At 41.1% G+C, this 25,060-nt stretch overlaps 3 protein-coding genes across 3 annotated transcripts; 1 reads left to right on the top strand and 2 right to left on the bottom strand.

Moving 5' to 3' along the window:
- Positions 1 to 1,011: 1,011 nt before the first annotated feature.
- On the top strand, positions 1,012 to 3,002 carry LOC309692764 (piggyBac transposable element-derived protein 4-like). The gene is made up of 3 exons (XM_082511576.1): positions 1,012 to 1,143; positions 1,338 to 2,275; positions 2,365 to 3,002. The coding sequence occupies exons 1-3, from the start codon at positions 1,050 to 1,052 to the stop codon at positions 2,911 to 2,913; spliced, it is 1,581 nt and encodes a 526-aa protein (XP_082367702.1). The 5' UTR covers positions 1,012 to 1,049; the 3' UTR covers positions 2,914 to 3,002.
- A 7,884-nt stretch (positions 3,003 to 10,886) lies between these two features.
- LOC309692855 (fetuin-B) lies at positions 10,887 to 16,161 on the bottom strand. Its single transcript, XM_082511696.1, has 8 exons — positions 16,074 to 16,161; positions 15,764 to 15,986; positions 15,497 to 15,610; positions 14,497 to 14,575; positions 12,317 to 12,483; positions 11,950 to 12,063; positions 11,456 to 11,590; positions 10,887 to 11,227 (listed from the first exon to the last, which is right to left on the bottom strand). The coding sequence occupies exons 2-8, from the start codon at positions 15,962 to 15,964 to the stop codon at positions 10,973 to 10,975; spliced, it is 1,065 nt and encodes a 354-aa protein (XP_082367822.1). The 5' UTR covers positions 15,965 to 15,986; positions 16,074 to 16,161; the 3' UTR covers positions 10,887 to 10,972.
- Positions 16,162 to 18,431: 2,270 nt separating this feature from the next.
- On the bottom strand, positions 18,432 to 24,305 carry LOC309692851 (fetuin-B-like). The gene is made up of 7 exons (XM_082511691.1): positions 23,975 to 24,305; positions 23,472 to 23,585; positions 22,906 to 22,993; positions 21,013 to 21,173; positions 19,754 to 19,867; positions 19,367 to 19,453; positions 18,432 to 19,189 (listed from the first exon to the last, which is right to left on the bottom strand). The coding sequence occupies exons 1-7, from the start codon at positions 24,188 to 24,190 to the stop codon at positions 18,536 to 18,538; spliced, it is 1,434 nt and encodes a 477-aa protein (XP_082367817.1). The 5' UTR covers positions 24,191 to 24,305; the 3' UTR covers positions 18,432 to 18,535.
- Positions 24,306 to 25,060: the final 755 nt, after the last annotated feature.

The following is a 25,060-nucleotide window of genomic DNA, read 5'->3' as shown; positions in this document are numbered from 1 at the left end:
ACCTAGTGGGAAGCTACTACATAAACGTACAAGTTAAATATATTGTGATTTTTTTTTAAAGCACACCGTACTTTTATAAATATTTTTATGAATATTTTTTTTAAAAAAAGGAACCGTCACAATAAAACATGATTTTTTTAATGTTATACTCATATTAACATCAGGAACTTATAACATGTTATTTAAAAATTACAGTAGGCGTCTAAGTTTTTATTTAAGAAAAATAGAAAAACCTCACTTAGTAGCTTGTTATAATTGTTTACATCTTCTATTCAGAGTCTTTCTGAATAAATTTAATTGAACTTTTTACATTTTATTTTATCTATTATTCTGATATCTTTTTCTCAACACATCATTTTGAAACCTTTAAATATTACAGGCTTCAGTATTGGGAAAAGGAATTATGATACACTATTCTAGATGTTTGCATTGCATTGTTTTGTCTCACTCCAAAAACTCAAAATCTTACCAAGTATATTTGTCTTATTTCTATTCAACTTAAAACACTTAAAATAAGACAAAATCAGCTGCAGAGCAACATTTCAGTAATATATAGGGACGTAAGTGTAATGAGATAATTTTGACTAGAAATAAGACAAATATACTTTTTTAAAAAGTTTTTGCAGCGCTTTATTTCAGATTTGTCACACCCCTATAAAAACATACATCAACAGAAAAGAGACCTTTAAAAAAAGTCTGACACTAGCATCCCCAGGCTTCTACCTTTCTACCTATAAAACCCGGAGAGCAGTCAAATGGTGGAAGTGGAAGCTAAATTGGCTAGTCATTCATATGTATATTAGGCTGTTAAGTAGGAATTCTGGAGGGAGGGGAGTGGGGGTGGGGGAGTGGAGTGTTTCAGTTTGCCATCTTGGGGAGAAATCAACACACATGGGTGTATGTCCTTTGTTGCTGACATTTATTGATAAAAACAGTACAAAAAACCAACCATTTGTACACATATTTACAAATAATTCAACATTGTCAGCAATCACTCACAATCCTGGCACTGCCATGGTACCTGTAGTCTTCTGCAGCAGGCCTTGGAAATGATCCTGACGGAAGTCGACCCTTGTGACTCGGATGGAGAAGACCTAGCAGTTCAGCCGGATTCGGACTCAGAGCTGTCTGATCAGTCTTCCGGTTAGTTTCATTTCATGTTATTTCCTTTTTCATTTCAAACAAGTAAGTGGATGTAGTTAGTAAGTAAGATATTTCAGACATTATTCTGATACAGAGGAGGAGATACTGGAATTATAATTAGTATCTATGCATGCATTTGTGATTTTGTTTGACCTTCCCATTTTGCTCACAATTTGAATTTGTTCACACTGCAGATGAGGAGACTGCTTCTCCACCGAAAAAGAGACCTTGTTTGGGGACTGAGACAGCGAAAGATGGCACAGTGTGGCGTGAAGAACATGTGGGGACCTGTCTCCCTTTCACCCCAATAGAAGCGTACGCTGCAGATGAAGAGCCAACGGCTAAGGCCAGGAGAAGTATCTCGAGTCGCCTTCAGAGCTTCCTGTGTTTCGTCACTCTTGACATGCTTCGTAGCATTCAAGAATGGACTATTCAACATGCACAGCAAACGGAGCATGTTCATTGGTTCATGGACCTCCCTGAACTAATGGCATTTATTGCAATTGTGATCTTGCGGGGGGTTTGCAGGCTTCCATCTGTAAATGACTGCTGGTCAGCAAACCTGGGAAACCCACAGATAATTGGAACTATGGCACGAAACCGCTTCCAAAACATCATGCAACACCTACGCTTTGATGACAAGTCCACCCGCTGTGATCGAGCAAAGACTGACAAGTTTGCTGCAATTTCCAGTGTGTGGGGATCATTTGTCACCAACTGCATCACGTGCTACAACCCTGGTCTACATATCACCGTTGATGAACAGCTTTTCCCATCAAAGACTCGGTGCTGTTTCCTGCAGTATATTGCAAGTAAACCTGACAAGTTTGGGATCAAGTTTTGGGTGGCTTGCGACCTAAAATCCAAGTACATTTGCAATGTCTTCCCATATCTTGGCAAGGACCCCAGTCGTCCCACTGGGGAGAGACTTTCTGAAAATGTAGTAATGAGGCTGATGGAACCATTCCTAGACAAGGGCAGAAATGTTACCACGGACAATTTTTTCACATCGCTTTCACTGGCACAAAAACTTCTTAGACGGAAAACCACCATCCTCGGCACAGTCAACAGGATTCGCAGGGAAATTCCTCAATCCACTAGACAGACAGATCGCAATGTATTCACCACTCAGGTATGTTGCAGGTCTTTTGTGGTTCTATGTTTATGTGTTTCATTGTGTGTAAAAGGGCTATGAAAATAACAATTTATCTTATTTCTTAGGTGTTTTCAACCTCTGCTGCCACGCTGACGGCGTATGCGGCCAAACGGAAGAAGACAGTCTATATTCTTAGCAGCATGCACAGCGTGGTTCAGACTGATAACACCACCAAAAGGAAGCCAAACACTGTCACCCTTTACAACAAAACAAAGTGTGGCGTGGATGTGATGGACCAGATGGTTCGGGAGTACACTGTCCGCAAAGGAACACGGCGCTGGCCAGTCGCCGTGTTTTATAACATGATTGACATGGCAGCACTGAATGCACATGTGCTGTATCAAGCATGCACCGGGACGAAGGAAAGACGGGTGGACTTCCTGGTGGCGCTTGCAACAGAGTTGGCTCACTCTCATGTAGCTGCGAAGAAGGCAAGAAAAGATCAGTTGCTTCGGGCAGAACCCTCCACACCTAGCCCTGGAAAAAGAGCCACGTGTCAGGTCAAACACAAATGCAAGAAAAATCAGGCCACTGTGCGATGTGTTCACTGCAAAAGATACACATGTGGTAAATGCAGACTACAGGTACCATGGCAGTGCCAGGATTGTGAGTGATTGCTGACAATGTTGAATTATTTGTAAATATGTGTACAAATGGTTGGTTTTTTGTACTGTTTTTATCAATAAATGTCAGCAACAAAGGACATACACCCATGTGTGTTGATTTCTCCCCAAGATGGCAAACTGAAACACTCCACTCCCCCACCCCCACTCCCCTCCCTCCAGAATTCCTACTTAACAGCCTAATATACATATGAATGACTAGCCAATTTAGCTTCCACTTCCACCATTTGACTGCTCTCCGGGTTTTATAGGTAGGAATCCCTAAAATGATGGCTCGCGGGGGTTTAAGTGTAAACCCCTGCACAATCCAGAAAAAGGAAGCCGTAGTCTAGTTAGCAATTTTATCAGTACAATAATAATAGGCTGCTGTTGCTGATAATTAAAGGGAGATCTTGCGCACTCAGACACTCATGGACAGCCATCCACACATTGTGTTCAAGCAGCTGGAATAACAGTATCTCCAGGAAAACAGACCTATGTGGTCAGTAGACAGGGTAGTGTTCATACTTAATGCAGTTGTCATGTTGATGCACACACCATCTGCGTCACCCTAGGAGTTAAAGATGCATCACTTCCCACAAGGTGGTCCCAGGCGGGTAGGGGTGGGGAAGTGGAGCAGCACAAATTCACATTCACGCCACCTCTGTGGAAATTTCCAAAGTGCTGCTGCTGCTGCTAATAGGGCTTGTAGCAGTGTGGTATGATTTACTCCAAACTGCCATCTCCCAAATTCCCACCTGCTTTCTTAATTATCATCGTGTTTCAGCGTGCAGTTAAATTAGAACATCATTCTCATACATCAAAATTAACTCCTCCGTTTAGCAACTGAGCGCTTCCTAAATGCTGTGGAGGTGGATTACCTTCAAACCAAATCACGTAATTACAGAGAACATTAGCTGGCCTCTCAGCTTTAAATGAACAAACACACATGAAGCCCTTATAACAGCTCACTGATATAACTATCAGTGAGCTTCTTTTTATTCTGCCTGGAGTATTTTGACAGGTATCTCCATAAAAGACGGCTGTATTACACCAATCCTTCAGCCCTTGTGGTCATGGCCACCTTGCCCTCGCGGCAGCTATTTGGCAGACATGAACAGCTGCTGTCTGTGCATGAGGAATTTATGCTCAGTACAACCAGTTACCCACTTAGGGACCCCATGTGTTCTTAAGGCTCTTTAAAAAAGGATAGAGAACAATTTAATCCTTGCCAGGTCACCAGCTTCATATTGATCTGTTGATTAGGGATGCGGCATCATAAGCACACGCTCCCTGCATGAACTAGGTCTTGAATACTGTTCACACAAACAGCATGGGTCCACATAGAGGACAAAAGGCAACATGCAAGGTTGTCACAGTCACATATTTGTGCCCTTGTAGGGAAATCTTTAACCTTCAGTGACAGTTATGTTGTTAACCTAAAGGTGAAAAAATATACAAGTTTTTTTTTTTGAAGAAATATGTATTCTACATTTGGAAATAGACTAGCATTTGTATGGATGTTTTTTCAGGGTTACTACAGCCACTTCAAGCTTTAAATATGTCACCTATCTCACATCTACTGCCTAACGTGGATGTCTTTGGAGTGAACTAGAGCAGTCAAACAAATTCCACCAGTCATGGGGAAATTGAAGTTAACAGTAACCACATACACATCAGATATATACTGATATATAAGAAAGGAGGAAATAATAAGTCCTTTAAATCTGAAGGAAAATTATTTAAGACCTGAAACAGATTATTTCCTGATACTACATCTTGAATCTAGGATAAACACTAAAAATGCAAGTTTTTTGCTAAAAAACACATTCATATCTTTTTGGCCAATTCATTTTATTCTGGCACAGGTATTTATTTGCTTTCCCATGAGGAAGGACCTTGTCTGAGACTATTTACCACAACATTCATCCACACTAAGCTGGTATTCTAAAAGATGCTCACTTCAGTAGCTTTATCTTAACTCATCAGTTTAGTTTTTAGTGTGAATCAGAGCCCTGTTGTTCTTTTGGTACCAACATCATGCATTGTTAAGGTCAGCAGGAGCTTTGAACCTGGGATATCTTTTGTCTTAGCCACAAGCAACAAGAAAAACACAGACACGGTAGGTTTAAAAGACAGTCCCCACACAACACACACACATGCATGCATGCACAGCCTTACACATCTTGAGGGCCTTTTAAGCTAAATTAATAATGGAGATCTTTAAAGAATGTGGGCCACACAACAAAGAAGACAGACAAGAAGGGAAGCAGCGGGACAGCTAATGACATTTACAATTGTGCCTGAAGCTGTGTAGCAACATGCAGTATTAAAAGCTGTCTTCACTTCACACTTGGGGGTAGATTAGTACAGATATAATCTGCCTCTGTTACAGCATCCAAGCACATAAAAGGCTTATACAACCCAGTGTTAATTATGTAGCAGGCTTGGACGTGCAATTAAATGTAAGTCTTTGCTGTGCTTGTTTGTAAAAGTGAGTGAAGTCACATAGATGGTAAAAAAAGAGGATCAACTGAAAGATATGTTTGAAGAGATAAATTAGTCTTACAGTCACTCCAGTTTGTAATTTTGATTCTCATAACAACCACCGTTGATTTTATTGCAGTGTTTGTTTTAATGGTGTTTTTGACACTCATGCCAAATATCTGCAACACTGTCATGTAGCTCATATATTGTGGTTTATTGAGGAATTTAAAAGCTGTATCATTCATCACTTTTAGGATCAACCCAAACTGATGTGTCTATAGCAAGCACCAACATCCAAGGCTGAAGAATGAGGCCAAATGGGGAACAGCCAAATACAGAGTGATTTCTGAAGTAGCCACTCGAAGCTGGCTCCAAAAGTGTTTCAGTGATGTAGACTGTATATAAACGATGGATATAGATGATGATTCACCTGATAGTTTTAAAATACACATTTAGAAGCTTCAATGTACCATTCTACCATTTGTTTGAGTTTTCTTTGGCTATATTTATTTGTTTTAAGCCAGAAGGAGATTTAGGTTAAGTTAGTTAAGTTACAAGGTAACACTAGCAAGCTTGGGTAGCAAGATACATTACATATATTTGCTTACTAGTATTAAGTAATAAATAAATGCTAAATAATTATTGGAATTTTATTCACCTAAACTGATGCAGAGATTTTCTTTTTGACCATGCTGTAAAACACAGCAAGCCATATTTTTTTTTTATGACAGAAATCCATTAAAAGAGAAATACAATCAAGAATACTGCAAAAAGGTCCAATCACACCAAGAAGGGGGCGTAAAGGCTACAGACACAGACTGGATACAACTGCCGGTGGATCACTGACTTCCTGACGGACAGGAAGCAGCACGTGAGGCTGGGAAAGAATGTCTCGGACTCCCGGACCATCAGCACCGGCTCCCCTCAGGGCTGTGTTCTTTCTCCTCTGCTCTTCTCCCTGTACACCAACTGCTGCACCTCCACCCACCAGTCTGTCAAGCTAATCAAGTTCGCAGATGACACCACCATCATTGGGCTCATCTCGGACGGGGATGAGTCTGCCTACAGGAGGGAGGTTGAACGTCTGGTGTCCTGGTGCAGCCACAACAACCTGGTGCTGAATGCCCAGAAGACAGTGGAGATTATTGTGGACTTCAGGAAGCACACAGCCCCACTCCCCCCCATCATCCTGACTGACACCCCCATCACCTCTGTGGACTCATTCCGCTTCCTGGGTACCACCATCACCCAGGACCTGAAGTGGGAGCCCACCATCACCTCCGTCATCAAGAAAGCCCAGCAGAGGATGTACTTCCTGAGGCAGCTGAAGAAATTCAACCTGCCAACACGGACGATGATGCAATTCTACACTGCAATCATCGAGTCCATCCTCACCTCCTCCATCACCGTGTGGTACGCTGGAGCCACTATCAGGGACAAACAGAGACTGCAGCGTGTTGTGCGCTCTGCTGAGAAGGTGATTGGCTGCAGACTCCCATCTCTGCAGGACCTGTACACCTCCAGGACACTGCGGCGTGCAGCCCGGATCTCAGCTGACCCTTCTCACCCTGGACACAGTCTGTTTGACCTGCTCCCCTCAGGCAGGAGGCTCCGGTCCATTCGCACCAGAACCTCTCGCCACAAGAACAGTTTCTTCCCCTCTGCTGTTGGACACATGAACAATAACCACATGATTGTCCCCGCCACTAACACATGACCCTACGCTGTGTCACTGCATCATTTCATGTGTGGCACTGATCACCACCTGCACTCATGTATATATCTTTCTACGTAGCACTCATAATTCTTATTCTCATGTATATATCTCATGTATATCTCATGCACATATCTTTCTTTCAACATAGCACTTTAATTCTTATTGTCTGCACTGAAGCACCGCAGCAATTTCCTAATGTTGTAAACCTCAACATCTGGCAATAAACCCATTCTGATTCTGATTCTGATTCTGATTCTTATTTCCAAAAAAGAAAAACCCAGATGGCGTCCAAAATTCTACTGTTGAGGTTTCAAATTGCTATGGCCAGAAAGCAACGGGTAGCCATTTTTATATACAGTCTATGACCAACAGTTAGTTTGGTTTTTGGTGAGACTGTGGCTACTTTGGCACATTTGCTTTGAAGTAAATGCTCAGCTTGATGCTAGCATTTACTAACATTAAAATGTCAGCATCATACTTGCAAATGAAGATGCAGATATTTTGACCTCTTGAGAATATACTTTAGGTATACAGTATACATTTTACAATATAAAAATTTTAATATTGCATACTTTCTATATATAACCACTGTGAAAGCGTTGCAACTACTTTCACTTTAAATTCTGACTACACCCACACATAAGCTACATAAGCTACAAAGCACTTGTTTTTACTTCATTTATTATTTTCTATGCTATTTTCCATGCTCAGGGTTAGGTTTATTCTTTATTTTAGTTAATTGTTATTTAGTGGTGTGAAGGGAACCTGCAAAGTAAGAATTTCATTGCTCTGCGTAACCACTTGTGTTTTGCAGTGTGACAATAAACTTCTTGAATCTTGAATCTTAGGTATAACTGAGCAATTGTGAAAAGTCCTGTAATTCATCCTGGAGATGGCATGAATAAACATTTACAATACTTAATGCTAATCCGTGATATATTGTAAAAACATGGGTGAGACTTCAAGTTTCCCATGGTGCTACTAGGAGAAAAAGTCAGGTAGTTTTCTGAGCACTATAAATATTCAAATGCAATTTTATGGCAGTTTAGTTAGATTTCAGCCCCTGCAGCCAGTTTGGAAGCACAAAAGTGCAGCAGTTAATCCAGTAGCATAAAGGGAAAAAAGAGAAAACTCTGAAGTTATCTTTTAGGATTACTGGACAAACTGTCCAGTGTGAACTCGTTGAAGTGAAAAGAGAGATAAGGCTGACACCATGTGGACACATCGTAAAGTGTGTAACACTGGATTGGTTAACAGAAATAAGAGGAGAATTAGCTCAGTTTTCTTGTCTTCTATTAAGAAGAAACCAGTAGTTTTGAATAGTATGGCTTGTTATTTCCAGTGTGATTTTTGCATCTCATACATCTTTTTAATGTGTTAGAAAACACAATTTATGTAGGCTGTTGATGTCTGTTTTAACACAACTGTCAACACAGATGTGGTAGCAAAGCATTTGACAGATAAAAATAACCACATGTTGTTCTTGGCAGCCAGAAGCCTCTTTTATAAATGAGTATATCAATTTGTATTTCTACATGAGATGGCAGTCTGCCAGGTTTATTCTTCTCCTGAACCGGCCTACATTCTGTCACAGTGCACACTGTGTGCTTCCGCCTTAACGGCACACGAAACTTTCACCACAGATGACTGCAGTGCTCTCCTGTTGTGGGCATCACGAGTCAGCCAAGAGCCTAAAACTGTCTAAAAAGAAAGAATTTGCTGTCTGATATGACAGCAGAGAAGAAAACTTTTTTAAAGGTTGTATTAGTTACAATACATTTGTAAACTGATTGTGTATGTGTGTGTAATGGTACATACACACACACACACACCGAAGAAAGTGTTATATTCATAGATAAACAGCTGATGATGACGATGATTACATTACGTTTTACTTTTTCGTAAAACAAAGCCATATATAGACATACACATATGCGCACATACTACGTGTACACACACACACATATATATTCATAGACATACACACGTATGTGCTCAAACAAAATCTCACGTGAAGTAAGAACTCAATCACCGAGTACGAAATGGAGTAGGCGGAAATATGTACACACTTATTGCAGCCACTCTATCTATTCACTGTGTTCGTGTCATCCCTACTGGTATATACTCGCTATACAAAAAAGAGAGAAAAAAGTTACAAAAACCTACGTATAGAGATATAATTATTGGTAATATGTATACGACCAGTAATGGATTTCATACTCTTACAAAAGCACTTTGGCAAAAACTGCCGTGACCCGGATTCGAACCGGGGTTGCTGCGGCCACAACGCAGAGTACTAACCACTATACGATCACGGCGAGCTGTCCTCAGTACGCCAATTTAACCCGCAATATTTGATCCCATAGACGTCACCAGCCCCCCAACGGAATGGCCTGAGATACCGCCGATCGGTCTGGGAAGTGCTGAGGGTTGGTGTATTTCTAATGCATTTCAGAGCTAGATATTATTTGTGCTATGGGCTCTCCAACATGTGTTCAAAAGCTTAAGTAGCTAATGCTTTTGTAGATGCAGATTATTGGTTTTAAATACAACTCTGCTGCTAAATGTTTCAATGTATATTACTCATTAATGGATCGTAATAATGATCTAGTAGGCTAATATAAAGTATACAATTTTGAAATATGCATAATGAATATAATTAATTTTCAAAACCATGAGAATTCCCAATTTTTATGTAGTACTATGGGATTTAGAACACAAGAATTTTACATTAGAGCAGGCAGGATATCGCGAGTTACCGCGAGATACCAACATTCCTGACTTGCTTACTGTGTTTCAGAGAAAGGGATGATAAATATGGAAACAAAAGTTTTGTCTCTGTGTTTTTGGACCAACAGCAAATCTTTCTGTCTTGTCTCTGTTCAGCACCAATAGATATCACATTTCACCTCTACAGGTTTCTTATCTTGAAACGAAATGCCCCTTTTGCCGCCAGGGTTTCTGATTTCAAACTTATTCTCATGAGCCACGTGTGAAGCCTCTGTGAGAAGAGAGAAAACAAGCAGAGCTGATTCTGCATTTCCAACTTGGGAGCTTAATGTCTGGAGAAAGCAGTTATGCCGTGGCCCGGATTCGAACCGGGGTTGCTGCGGCCACAACGCAGAGTACTAACCACTATACGACCACGGCAAGTTGTCCTTGAGAGTGTAGGTTTTATCTGGAATATCTGATCCTGCAGACGTCATGCACACCCTCCCTCCTCTCCCCCCAATGGAATGGCCTTAAATACTGCCGATCTGTCTGGGAAGTGCTGAGGGTTGGTGTATTTCTAATTCATTTCAGAGCTAGCTATTTTGTGTGCTTTGGGCTCTCCAACATGTATTCAAAAGCTTAAGTCTGCAGATCTAAAACTGGTAATGGAAACAAAAAAACATCTATCATTTAGATATGATGAGAGCCAATCAAAAACGTGATAGCCTCTTGATAAGTTTGTTAACTTATGCTGTTTAGCCTACAAATAGGCTAAACTGGCCAAATCAACAAATAATGAGGTCATACATACCCCCCTGCAAAATAATAAAGTAAAATAAATAAATAAAACAACCCCCCCAAAAGTAATATGTAGCTTAAAATGAGAAGAGTTACTTTTTAAAAATAAAATGTGTCCAAGAAGTTGCTACAGTGGGGTCATTATTTGATTAGGTAAAGTACCGATTTGCTAAACTGATAGAAATAAATTATACAACTTCCAGCTGTGATAAATACTTTATTTAAATGATCAATGAACAGTAAAGACAGATTTTTTTTCTGTATTAATTGCAAGGTTTTAGTTACCATTTCTTGTCTTGAACTAATTGCAATATGGTTAAAAGCAATCTCTGGACTGAGTACTGAAGGTTCAACCAATCAGAGCCTGAGATTCCGTAAACCCAGATTGTGTCTGCGGGGTCCGGGGCAGGAGCTGCCTGCTGGTGAAGCTCTGGGAGAGGCAGGCTGATTCACCACAGTCCCAAGGTTCTGAGACACGGAGAGTGTAATGTCTGGGCTGGGTGAGTCTGAGTGGAGGTGCTCATGGGGATGCAGGTGAGTGTGGTTATGCTGCTGGTGTTCAGTGTGCACACTGCCTGCTTTTGCGTGAGCCTGCGCCTCCACAGAGGAAGCCTGAAAACGGAAGATAGTCAAGAGAGCGGTGGTGCTCAGCAATGAAGCATTTGTCAACATTTTCGAACTGTGTTTTAAAAACCCTTTAACAATCAAAATATCAGAAGTGCAGTGATAGGCTGTGAAGATTTGTGAACTTTTTTTTATTTTATTTTTTTTAAAGTTCACAAATTTGTGATTTGTGAACTTTTTTTTATAATTTAAGTCTTGTGTTGTTCAAACAAGTACCTGAGGTTCATAGATCTCACATTTCACCTCTACAGGTTTCTTATCTTGAATCAAGCCATCCCTTTTGCCACCAGGGTTTCTGATTTCAAACTGATCCTCACGAGCCACATGTGAGCCCGAACAGAAGCCTCTGTGCTGAGAAGAGAGAAAACAAGGAGAGCTGAGCCTGCATTTACAGCTTGGGGGATTTTTGTTTGGAGCCAGTGGAGATTGGATGCAGTACACAGAGCACACCAAAGGTGAGACCAGGCACATGAACATAGGTTTAAACATGATAAATTAACCACCGAGTCTTAAGACAAATATTATAATTATAAATTGAGTGTAAGGTGCATTACTGGTCTTTAAGATATCTATGCGTATTCTTTCATCACTGTCAGAGGAGTTTCACATTCAACAGCAGATTATTGGCAGTTTTTCAGCTTCAGCCTGGTAGCAGTCCAGTTTTATGAACATATGGTGAGTAAACAGAGCATTATTTTCTCATTACTTACAGCAAACTGACAGTCCATAGGTGTGCAGCGGCTCAGTTCACTGACATCTGTTTCCCTTGAACAAACTGTCTCCACTATAGTGAATTCCACAAAGTAGGACGGACCAACAACCCACTGAAAAATATATTTATGAAAGCCTAGTTTAGGACAGAGGTAGGTCAAAATAAGCGAACTATGACCAAAACTAGTCAGATAAAATTGCTAAGAGCTTTACATTAGGTCTAGTCTTTTGAAAAGAATAGAAAACTAAAAGTACTTGCTTAGAAGAAATCACACATAAGCTTAATTTGTATTCAACCTGTTTCTTTACTGACTCTCTGCCTGCGTTTGGTTTCTTTTTCTTTTTCATTTCTTTTTCTGTCTTAACCTGTGAACTGGCTTTCGTTATGTTCTCCAGAGTAAAGTAGTTGGCCAGGCGGCTCTCCTCATTGAACCTCTGCAGGCAGAGATTGGCCGTCTCTTTGACAATGGGCTCATTCAGATTTTCGGCCGTGGGACAGTCTGGGCACGTGTCCACCACTGCAGTAGCTGGAACTGAACACAAGGATCAAGAGGTTCAAAGGTCAAAACAAAATTCTGAAGCCTGAGGGTCATCCTGTCTCAATCAATCAACTCATTTGTCACTTCTAGGCTTGACTATTGTATTTAGGTTCTTCTAAAATCTCTATGAAAATACATGATTTATCCAGAATGCCACAGCAAGACAAGATAGAGAAACGGAATTACTTCACTAGTGAGTACACACTGTTAACCCTTGTGTGGTGGATGGCATTGTTCTCAAACAACAATTTCCTACTCTGAGCACACAAAGCACTTTTTAAATACAAGCCATATTTGCCAAAGCACTTTTATGCCCAATTGATCTAACATTAATACACATTCCTTCACAGGGAGCAACTTCGGATTGGCACACAGTACTGAACCAGCCAGGGCTCAAACCACCAACCCTCTAATTATTAGAGGATCATGTTATTAGAGCAGCTATGCTTGTAGGTTTGTTGGACCCTTGCTTTGTTTTTGTTTTTTTTAATTTGTAATTATAGCAACCATAGAAATTGAACCCTTAATAGATGTTTACTTTATCCCTATGTCAACCAAGACAGACCACATCCATGTTTCATATGGGTTATTTACCTCTGTTAGAGCCAATTTCTTAATAAAAGTGAGATTTACTAAAATTTAATAGAAAAAGAAAAATCTGTCATTATCAAGATATGGGTCAAGTTTTTTTTTTTTTTTTAAGCAAAGTTTATTATCACTACTGATGTTTATTTCTTGGAACTTGAAATTGATGAGATTCTTGTGAGTCTATAGTTCAGCCCTCAGAAATGCATCTGCCCGTTCTGGTTTACTAGTGATGGGAATTCCGGCTCTTTGTAGAGAGCCGGCCCTTTCGGCTCCCACCCGGCTTTTCAGGTTGTTTTGTTGCTTTAATTAATTTATTATCAACAACAATATAAAATTGTTGTCATAAAATGCAAACAACAACACAATAACATATAAATGAATATGCAAAACAAAAGAAAATGCACATTCTCTGTCATATAGGCCTGGGATGATTTTTTGGGAGAGGGTTTTCCTGGTTGGAATTGCATACACAGGATTCAGTGCATGAATATTCTTTCTGAATCCTTTAACATCCACAACTGGAAATGGTTGAAAATCAAGTGCAGTCATTTTTGCCAGGTCTTTATCAATTGAGTTCTGTCTTGTGGTGAACCACTGGAGGGCTCCACTCACACCCAGTTCCTTCCATTGCACTGATGGGTGGACAGTTCTCAGCCGCCTGCGCAGGTTGTTTGTGGAGCCGGCTCTATATGATATCCTTCTCTTGCAGACTCTACACTCTGCCTTTGTATTGTCAATAAAATTGAAATGGTTCCAGATTTTGCTTCTTTTCTTGGTGTCACTCAGTTTCATTACTATACCTTTCTAATGTGACGATGTTGTCTCTTGCAACAACCCTGGCTCTCTTTCTCTCCCTCTCCTGCTCTGTTCCTGTGCTACTGCGAGTGTAACTATCACCCCTTTTATCATGTTTGTGCATCAGTATTTTTAGCTTTGCTAGTTCCTGACAGGTTTATATCGAGCTGGCTCAGGTGCTGCTGTAGCACCTGGTTAGTACTGAAGGCTAGAGTCCTCACTGCACGGGTCTGGGTCTGACTCTCTGCCCCCACACCATTTCCTGTGTGTCATTATTCTTCAGTCTGCCCCCACTTCACTCTCTAATGTCTGCACTGTCCTGTTCACCAAAGACAACAAACTCATATTCTGAAAACTCTTCCTCTTTGAGGTTTTTTGATCAGAGAATCTTCTCACCGTCTTGCTAATTTGTTGAAAAAAAAAATGCAGAGTTGTTCCTACATGAGGGAGGGCTTTAGATAAAAAGACAGATGTAGGTGATAGAAATGTAACAGTGTTGGAACTGTTGTGTGAACAAAACAGAGTCTGATTGCTTTCTGTGGCTAAGACGCTGTAAATAATTTTCTGTTTTATACAGTGAAGTTGACAAAAATACAGAAGAGTCTCAGTGATGCTTTGATCTACCTTCACGAATTGTACAGGAGTAGCTTTGTAGTTTGACTTGAGTGTGAACATAGGCAGATACTTGACACTCTCCATACACCTGAAATACACAAACACATTTATACAGTAGCTAAAGACACATGTACGTGTAAGAGGTGAACCACAGCAGCTAAGAAATTTCATACATTCATAAAAAAAACTATCTATTTACACTTTACTAAGCTCATACATGCAGAACATATGAATGTATGCATTACAATGCAGTGCTTTGTAAAACAAAGACAACAGAAGACTCACTGTATTAAAACTCTGAAAAGGTTGTCGCTGCAACTTCTGGTATTTTAAGTCAAACTTTCTGATAATTTTATACAGCTTTACTTAAAAAAGACCTAAATATTTTTTGTCAGTCTGGTATTGTGAAATGAATCAGGATCTATAACTTGGGACAGATATGTCAAAAAATGTCAAAGTATTGGCCGGTAAAAAATCCACCATTCAAACTCTCATTTTGAATTCAAGTTTTTCAGATCAGTTTATTTGTACAGCGCCAATAGTTGTGCTGAGGTGACTCTAACAATATAAAATAAAGCATGTAGAATACTTTTTAACATTACATTCTTGGTTACAAAAATAAAGAAAATGAAAATTTCCTTTAATTTTGATGCCGGATTATAACAATTTATATCACAAAAATATCATTTTTGTCCTGATTGTCCTGTGCAAATAGTGTCAAAAATGCTGGAGTTTCAAGATGCTAGTTATAATGTAGTTATGTGTGCATATTTTTCATTTTGAAGACCTGGGTCAATCCAATCACAAATCATATTTTTAAAGATATTTTTTCCTCTGCCTCCACAATTTGCATGAAAAATGTGCGGCCCAAAGTTTGCATACATTCAAATATCAGGCATGGTAATATAGACCAGTAAACATTTCAGGCTTTTATCTTTGACATATTCACTTTCAAACATCGTCTCAGATTATAATGTGTTCTGTGACATGTGCATTGCTTGGTACTTACTGGAACATTCCCAATATTTCTGACTTCACATTGTTTCCACGGTTTTCCACTGGTGATGTGGCATTTGGTCTCCATGACATCGATGGTTAGTTTGTACAGAGATCCATCTTTCCCCTGGACACATTCATAAATAAGCAACTCTATTTTCTTTCTTCCTTTTGTGACTTTTCTAACATAAAAACAATATGGCTGCTGGTCAATATGTTGCAGCATGCCTTTGTTGCATGATCATGTCTTTGTGCATGCATATGCATAATTCACCCTGACCTGTTCTGGAGTGTGAGGCAGATCATAGAGCCTGTTGAGGCTCCAGATGTATCCAATTTTCCTGTCCTGGTTGATCTGTTCCAACGCCTCTTCTGCCACTCGCACTGCATCAGGGCTCATGCAGCCTGGAGGGTCCGAGGCCTCCCCTCCCTGGGGCAGCAAAGCCAAACATACGACCAGCAGGTACACACTCATCCTCATCTAACACACATACAGACTGGTCCTAATAAAACAAAAAATCCCACCTACTTGAATTACTAAATCTTATGCTGGCAGATCATTTAATAATGAAACTGAAACATGCATTGACCTGGAAATCTTCTTTTGCAGGACCTAATAAGTAATCCCAGTTTTTACACAAAGAGTTGTGAGAGACACATGTGAGACTGATGCTGGACTTTCTCCTCTTCCTGAAAGGATGAACAAACAGCTGCTATCGGCTGCTCTGCAGGCCAATGACTGGCTCAGACAAACTGAGCGGTCACAGTGCACTGGGGAACAGGGCAAATCAATTAAAAAGCTCACTGCACACCTCATTTCAGTTCTTGAATATTACTTTAAAAAAAATTCTTTAAGAAATGAAGTCACGCAGTCTTGATGAACAGGAATGCCTGTGAGCTTTCGATTAGCAGAACTCTTCTCAGCTCATCTCATCGAAGCTTAAAAGAAAGTGAGGGCCATTTGCAAAGCACTCCATCAGTGTAAGCCACTTCTCTGCTGCTGATTCTTCTTTTTATTTTATGTGTGCCAGTTCATACTTCCTCATAGTAACTGTAACTGGCAAATCTAAAAAGCTCATGTCAGTGGTATCATATAAAACTTAATGGGCTAGCAACAGTGGAGTGTGTGCTCTTTAGCTGTGCTTTTTGTTCATTTGATTTCTTTTTTCAAAATGAAGAAATCTATCTATTAGTTGAGTTTAGAAAAAGTTTGAGTTATGCTGCAGGAATCGATCAAAGAGTTTTGGATATACTTTTATCTTCTGTAAATATTTCTGTTGGAGTGTTTCCTGAAATGTGAATTAGAGGTTGACTCACTTTTTTCCTAATCGTTTTTGTCACATTAGCAAACACTCTGCATGCTCTTGTGCAGCCTGCTGTGCTAGAACAGATGCATTACATGAACATCAGCACCGTGTGAGTGTCTGAAAATAGTTTGAACTCGTACTGCTTTACTTCAGTAAAAGTCATAATCCTACTAAACTACAGTAATATGAAAAATGTTTTTGAATCAAAATACGGACATGTGTATTTTTGGTGCTGCTGTTCTATGTTTGTGTATAGGTGTGTGTGTGTGTGTGTGTGTATGTGGCAGAGCACCCGTTCTTCAGGCCTGGTGGGTGTGTCAGCCAGGCCACACCTGCGGAGGAGAATCACACACACCTGATCAAGCCTTGTCTGGGAGCTATTTAACAGTTTGGCTGAGCGCTCTTTGGCGCTGGATTGTTGTGTGAGACTCCACGTCAGTCATCTAGCGTCTGTGAGTGTATGCCTACTGGAATTAAGTGTCTTGATGGCTGCCTCTGTTATTTCCCCTCAGGAGGAGCGTGGAACACCGCAGGGCAGCAAGCACGGGGTGTGGGGACACACGGGAGTGGAGAGCACTGAGCATGGACTTTGGAGAAGAAGACACGACACGGGAGTCATGGAAGTGCACGGGGATTTATTGTCATTTTGCTGCCACTGTAAATAAACGTTTGTTCAGATTAAATAGAACAAAATACAAAGCATTAAAATATGTTAAAAACACAACAGCCTTAATAAACCCAGAGTAGTTTGGAGCCGGTAGTAGGGTTCATACGTCATCACTTAAAGATATCCCACCTGCTGTGAATGTTTTAATGCAGTACAGTTGTTATTATTATCACTTGTCACGTCCTCTTTATGACAGTTAAAATAAATAATTTTCATATAAGAAATAAAATTGTCTCATGTAAACTGTATATGGTGTTAAATAGGCCTATACTATTGTACTTTAATGTTAATCATAAGGGTGGTACTTCAACAGCCATATATTTTATGAGGTGGTACTCACTGTGAAAAGTTTGAGAACCACTGATCTACAGCAATAGTTCCTCAGGCTTACTGGACAATTTTCTGTTTTTCAGTTTTCCTTTGTACTTTAACCTTTTCAGCAGAATGTTTTCAGTTTTTAAGCCACTTAACACTAACCGATACATGATTCAAGGAGAAAAACATTACCTAAACCAAGGGATGTCAGCATTAATACATTACATGTAACTTAGCAACGAACTAATTTTAAAGTACCAAGCACCTAGCTGCAGAATCCCATATACACACACACCTTCACTGTGTACTGTACCACTGCACACGGTTGGAATGACAATAAAGCCACTTGTCTCAACTAAAGTGTACCTTCCCAGCAAACATGCCATTTGTGACCCATATGGGCCCATTGTCCCAGATTGCTCTCTGATGTTTCCTTTGAAATATAAATGTGTGTCGATGTTAGAAAGCACTTATGTAGTAAAAGCATAGAAAACAGTGCCTCTATGAATGAGTGAATGAGGTCGAATAAGAATGAAGTTCTATAAAGCACTTTGAGTCCTCAGGTAGCATAAGGAAGCGCTATACGGTGTAAGAACCAGTCCATTCACACACACACACACACACACACACACACACACACACACACACACACACACACACACACACACACATTTATTTATTTATTTATTTATTTATTTATTTATATATTTCAGTAATTAAATGAGTTTTGCACACTGTGTTTATTACATTTTCATACACCACATTATGCAGCCGGCTTGAACATGGGGTCATTAGCAAAGAGAATCCCCACACCTTGATCCCCTCCCTTTTTGGTGGGGCACAGGGCAGAGACTGAGGTTGGGAAGGGCTCGATGGCGGGCTCCATCTGTCCGGGAACCTGAGGGTCAGGCTTAAGTGGGAGAGTGACTCCAACTCCAGGCCCACCGGCGGGGACATCAGGGAAGGAAGGCAAGGTCACAGGCTGGCCCAAGGCAGGCAGGACTATCACTGTTCCCTTTGCATCATCGTGGGGTGTGTTCTCATGTTCGTGCTCGTGGGGATGGTGGTGGTGCTCGTGTTCATGTAGGTGACCGTGCTTGTGGTCGTGGTCCAGAGCCAGCTCGTGGTCATGCTCATGGATGTGCACACCTACAGCGTGCTTGTTGTGTGCCTTGGCATGATGAGTGTGCACATGATCGTGGTTCAGACCGTGGTCGTGGGAGTGGTCCCAGTGCCTGTGGGAACTGCCTGTGGCATGGTCATGTGTTTGGTGGTGATTGTGGTCATCAGTTTGGTTCCTGTTGTGGCCATGATGCGAGTGGCTCTTGGTGTGGTCGTGGCTGTGTGAGTGTGTGTCGTTGTGGCTGTGGTCAGTCTCTCCACCCAGCAGGGGGAGCATCATCTGTCTCTTAGCAGCCTGGAGATTTTATACAGAGTGTACTATAATAAAGAGTTTACAAAACAGAGCCAGCCCAAGGCATAAGGAAACTAAGCGCCTTCTTAGGTCCCCCATCACCATTTATTACTTACACTGTTCCCTATGCGACTGAAGGATATTTGAACAATACAGATATGACATGTTAATGAGTCTTACCTCAGGCACATAGAGCTCACAGTCGACATTAATTTGCTCCTCATCAAAAAGAGGCTGGAAGAGGGATGCCTTACAGAAGCCCTTGTGCTGAGAAGAGAAAAAGAAGAAAAAACTTAAGAAAGCAGAGGATTGAGGATGCCTGTGGTTTTACTACGGTGGAACAATTACACATACTGAATGAAAAAGTAATCCTCTGCTGTCACAAACTAGTCAGTAGAACTTAGAACACACTGGATCAGAGCTTTGAGTGGAAAGCAGAGGTCTTTGATTGCAGCATTAAAACTAAAATGACCCCCTGATCAGAAAAGCCATACTGCACTGATCTCATCAACCCGTCTGACTACAACTTTACATGAGTGAGACTAATAATTCTTTCTCCTGACTCACAGCAAACTCGCAGTCCATAGGGGGGCAGTTCTCAGCCGTCACTGCTTCTGTGCTGTGGGGGCAGGTGGTCTCCTGGATGGTGTATTCCACACGGTAAATTGAACCTGCGACAACCTGGAAACACAAACACAAAAAGCATAACAATATGTCAATCTAAATGAGAGTCCATGATGAATAAAAGATCTTTCTTATCCCTGTTAATATTCTCATTCATTTCAGATTGATCGAGGGCTTTTCAGTGAACCTTTTGCACAAAGTGACAATACTGAACTATAACAGTTTAGCCCAGAAGTAATGACTGTATGCGCTAGTTTTTCAGTGTCACCCAGTGTTAGGTTGATTTTGATAATAGTTGTCATTGTTGTACTTAAATTAAACCTCGTCTTAAACTGTATGTTTAGAGATTTTTCTGTTCCTCCCCTACACATCTAGGATGGGGGGGGGGGGGCAATCAGCTATAGTGTTTAACTGCAGACATTGCATGTAAGGTTCTGGGTGTCCTTATAGTAGGGGTGGGGGAAAAAATCGATACTGTGTAGTATCGTGATATTTTGTTTGCTAATAATGTATCGATACAGGGACAGCAGAAATCGATATTTTGTTACAAAAAAAGTTTTTGTGCTCTGACTTCAGAGCATGTTGATCCTTTTTCTGAGCAAGAATCCTGACATTCCTTCACTGTCCAAATGTGTTTAACTTTTTTTTTGGCAGCAATAAACATGACAGTTTACTTATTTTAATTTAAGACATGTTTTATTTTAATTAAGTTTAAAACTTTTTTATTTAATGTAAAATTATATTTTGTTTTAATTTACTTTCAAGTTCTTCAGTTGCTGAAGGGGCTGCATAGTTTTTACAAATTGCATAGTTCAGAATAGCTATAATTGTACCAGATGGTTGCATTCAGTTAAGTTGGACTAGACTGTAATACAAACCGTTCAGTTTGTCAACAATAAAACTGACTGAAATGAGAGAAAGACTGAGTGCGAGACTTTGATATTAGATATAATGAATATTGATAAAGTTTACCTTTATGTACAGAATCTGAATATCGCAAAATATTTTTAAAAATTGCAATAATATCGTATCGTGTGTTAAGTATTGTGATAATATCGTATCGTGGGATGTATGGTGATTCCCACCTCTACCTTATAGGATGTTTTACTTCCTGGCCTAAGTAAGCCAGTAAGTATTTGGTTAGATAGCATGTTTCTATGTCACATATCTTGATGTTTCTTTTGGATATGTGGTAATCTGACCTGTGCAGTAGCACGGGAGATTTTGAGCAGAGTGAACCGATTGGCCAGCCTGCTCTGGTTGTGGAATTTCTCCAGAGACTTGGTCACAGTCTTCTGAACTTCAGCTTCCTCATTATTGCGAGGTAAATATGGACAGCCGGGACAGCTCTCATGCACCCTACCTGCAGGAATTGAGCAGAATAAAAAAGTGGTTTTACATGTTGGTGCTGCACGAAACCTGTAATTTCACCAAATTGTCTCATTTTTTTTTTTTTTTTTTTTTTGTGTCCCGTTTGGATCTTTAGCCATCAGAATTGTTGTCTTAAGGCCAAGAAAGATGCCAAGCGGATTTATTTTACCAAGTGGATCATCATGGCCTTGCCATATTGGTCCATTTGATTGACCTTTATTATAATTATGTATTTATTTTATTTTCAGTTGTTCAGGTGACCCGGTGAGAAGGGGGGAAGAAAGAAAAAAAAAAACAACAACAAAAAAAACAAAACACCTGGGTCACCTGTATGGAGAAAAAAAACAGAAGAGAGAGCAAACAACAAAGAGCAACATAATAAAAAAAAACGGCACCATCACAATAAACTAGCTACCAGTAGATATCAGTAGATACTAAATAATAAACGATATTGTGCAGCACGCAAGATAGACAGCGCACAATGTGCTTTGAGGCAGCAGCCAAGAAAGCTGTAGTCCGCGTCTGTGAATACCCGTGTGTACACCTGTGTGCATACCTGTGTGGATCAGCATGCTTGTATTCCAAAGGTTTCTCCATGTAACGATCTGCTAGGGAGTGAGGGGAGCCACAGCCCCGTCCTCCAGGGTATGAAGCAGGTATGGAGGAGATCAAAACTTCAGACATCCAGAGGCCCCCAGAACACAAGAGACCAAGGAAGACCAACAGAGGGGCAGCCGAGCCACTGTCTCAGTAAGAGCTGAGGAGAGTCCCAGATGAGGGCTCACTCAGCAGCCGTGGAGCAGAAGCCAGGGGGAGTTGCAGTGACGCGCCCGTGAGCTCCGCCGGCAGCCAGCTGTGCCTGAGTGACCGAGCCCCAGGCCGAGAGGCCGGGGGCACCCCACCTCCGAAGTGGCCCGAGCGAGCCCCAGGCTCCAGGCCCCGATAAGCGGCCGCCAAGGAGTGAGCCGGTGTGTACCCGGACGCCCACCCCCAGACACAAAGAACCACCAACGCACCGATGTCTGAGGGAGTCCGCCACTGGCAGGGGAAGTGGTGGTGGGTGGAGATAGGCCTCCAAACCTTGGAGGGCCTGAGGTGTCCCCAGAGAGGTGGCGTCTGATACCCAACCTGACATATAGACACAGACATACAGGCACACACAGACACAAACATCCATTCCCACCCTCATGCTCTCATATGCACTTACTCCATACTCAACCAACGTGGAGACAGACATAAAGAGACGCTGTACACATGATCACACTCCCCAAGCGTACTCTACGAACCGGGTCTAGGTACCCTTGCCCCTGGAGGGGGGAACTGCACCCAGACCCAGGTGGTGTTACCCTTTTCCCTGCGGTGGGGGGAGGCAGACCGCCCCGACTCCGCAGCAGCAGGGAGGCCCCACACTCCAGACCGCAGTCGGACGGCCAACTCCTCCTAGCCCCCCTGCTCCAGCAGGCCGCAGAGAATGGGGGTGAGAGAAGACTCCAAACCTCCCTCCACCCGCTCATTGTAGTGTTGATGCATATGTGTTCTAAGGTGCAATTAAAACCCAGGAGGGCATGGAGCTACCTGCCACCAAATTGTCTCATAAGGTGCAGCCTGTTTTTATTTTTCCTCCATAAAGTATGCTGCTGTATATGTAGAACTGGTTGTCATCATAGATATGATCGTTAAAAATCGCAACTCCTTTTTTCATATATATGTAATATTTTTCATACCTGGTCTGATAACACAGCTGTATTTGTAGAGGCGCTCCACTCTATGCACCTTATTGATGAAGATAGCAGCTTTGCACTGTCCATATACCTGCAAACACAAATACAATATATCAACACACCAAATGACTTTATTCCCCTTCCAACTTCTGAACTAATGCTTAGGGAATAAAAACCCAAGATGATCACTATGCTGAAACAGAAAGATTTGAGGATTTTAAGAAAGCCTTGCTGCGTTCTCTGTGTGTGCGCACTTAGAATAGAATAGAATAGAATAGAATACTTTTATTTGTCAATTTCTTCAAATGTACTTGCCATACAAAGGAATTGAAATTACGTTTCACACTGTCCCATGCGTAGACATTGACAACAATAAGGTGCAGATGCACAACAAAAACAGCCCTAACAATAAAGTAATAAATAGTAATATAATAATATAAATAGTGCTAAAAGAAATACTAAAAATATATATATAGCAGCAGGTGTGTGCAATTGCAATGCAAGTCAGGAATGTTTTTGTTTGTGTTTTTTTTTTGTTTGTGTGTGTGTTCGTGTGCGTGTGCTCTAACCTTGATATTTTCCCTTGGACGAATGTCACAGCTCTTCCAGTCCTTCCAGCTGAGAACACTGCAGTCGGTCTCCACAACATCCAGAGTGAGGTAGAAGACCACACCATTCTCTCCCTGTAATGCATGCACACACACACACGCACACACTTTATCAAGCAATGTTTACAGTCAATAAAAATGTAATTGAATTTAACAGCTTTCACTTGGTCACTTCCAGTGATTCATGGTACCTCCTAAACTTTCACACAAGTCACCTAAATTTGTTTTTCTTGTTTTTATTTTGACCATTTTAAGCCAGGTAGTGTCTGCAAAACACAAACACTATTTATGACGGTTTCCAAGCATCATGCATTCAGTAAACAGCCGGACTTACTGTCATAAAAAATGAATGTGATTAATTTCTGTTTCACCAAATCTGGCACTTTGTTAGAAAGTAATTCCACCCTAAACAGCACTGGTCTATCACACAGTAATAATACTGCAAGCTCAGCAGCATGGCTTACATGGCTCTTTATGTGGGCGTTGGACAGGTGGTGCAGGCTGAAGACGTAGCCCTCCTTCCTGTTCTGGTTGATTTTGGTAAGAGCCAGTTCAGCAGCTGCTTTTGTTGATGCGTCTTCACATGAGCCTGGCTCCATGCCACCATGCTCCACTGGTGCACCATTGATGGTCACACAACCCAACGCCAGCAGCAGTGATAACAGCACGCAGGTCTTCATGGTAAAGGCCTGGGACGACTCTCTTACACACTGTCACACTCGAGCTTCCAAAAGAGCTGTGTAGAGATGGAGAGGTCACATTTTATATCCTGCTACCCACATGTGCACACACACACACACACACACACACACACACACACACACACACACACACACACACACACACACACACACACTTGCTTAATAAAGTTATCAGTTGTTAAATAAACAGGCTGTACACCCTCTCTTCTTTTGGATCAATAGGCACATGGTCCAGTGTTGCCACAGTTGAGCCTAATCGACAACATGGCATAAAGTTTTGACCTTCTTCAGTTTGCTTAACCTTCTTCTTGAAGTGGTGAGAATGCTGTTATCCAGCTGTTGCAGTGTACTCACTCTCACCTGGATGGTACAGGTGGCATTGTTAGAATCATGTTTTTTTTAAATTTCTCCGGTGCTTTAATTCCATTCAGCTACTTCTTCTGAGTGAGAAGCTGCTCAGGATGGCTGTCACCACCTTCTGAATGTTAGCAAGACTAAAGAGATGGGAGTTGACTTTCTGAGGAAAAAAACTGCGATATCATTGGTCAGAATGTGGAGGCGTTTGACTCAGTGAGGGACAGGAGGTCACTGAACAAACGGCTCTCCATCAAGGACAACCCATCACACCTGCTCCACTCCACACTGTTGAGGCAGCAGAGCCCCGTTTCTCTGAGATCGATTCAACCTCGCTGCCATAAAGAATGCTTTAGGAAATGATTCCTACCAATGAAGCTGTTTTTCTTAGATTTAAATGGTACATATTATTTATTAATGCATTTGCACTTCTGTCTTGCACTAACTTTGAACTAACTTTAGTTTTACACTTATATAACACAGCATTTTTCTTTT

Source organism: Aulonocara stuartgranti, assembly GCF_965226115.1.
Source record: "Aulonocara stuartgranti genome assembly, chromosome: 17".
NCBI classification, from domain to species: Eukaryota; Metazoa; Chordata; class Actinopteri; order Cichliformes; family Cichlidae; genus Aulonocara; species Aulonocara stuartgranti.
Note: the sequence above shows the minus strand (reverse complement) of the source record. Positions and strands in the feature narration are given on the sequence as shown.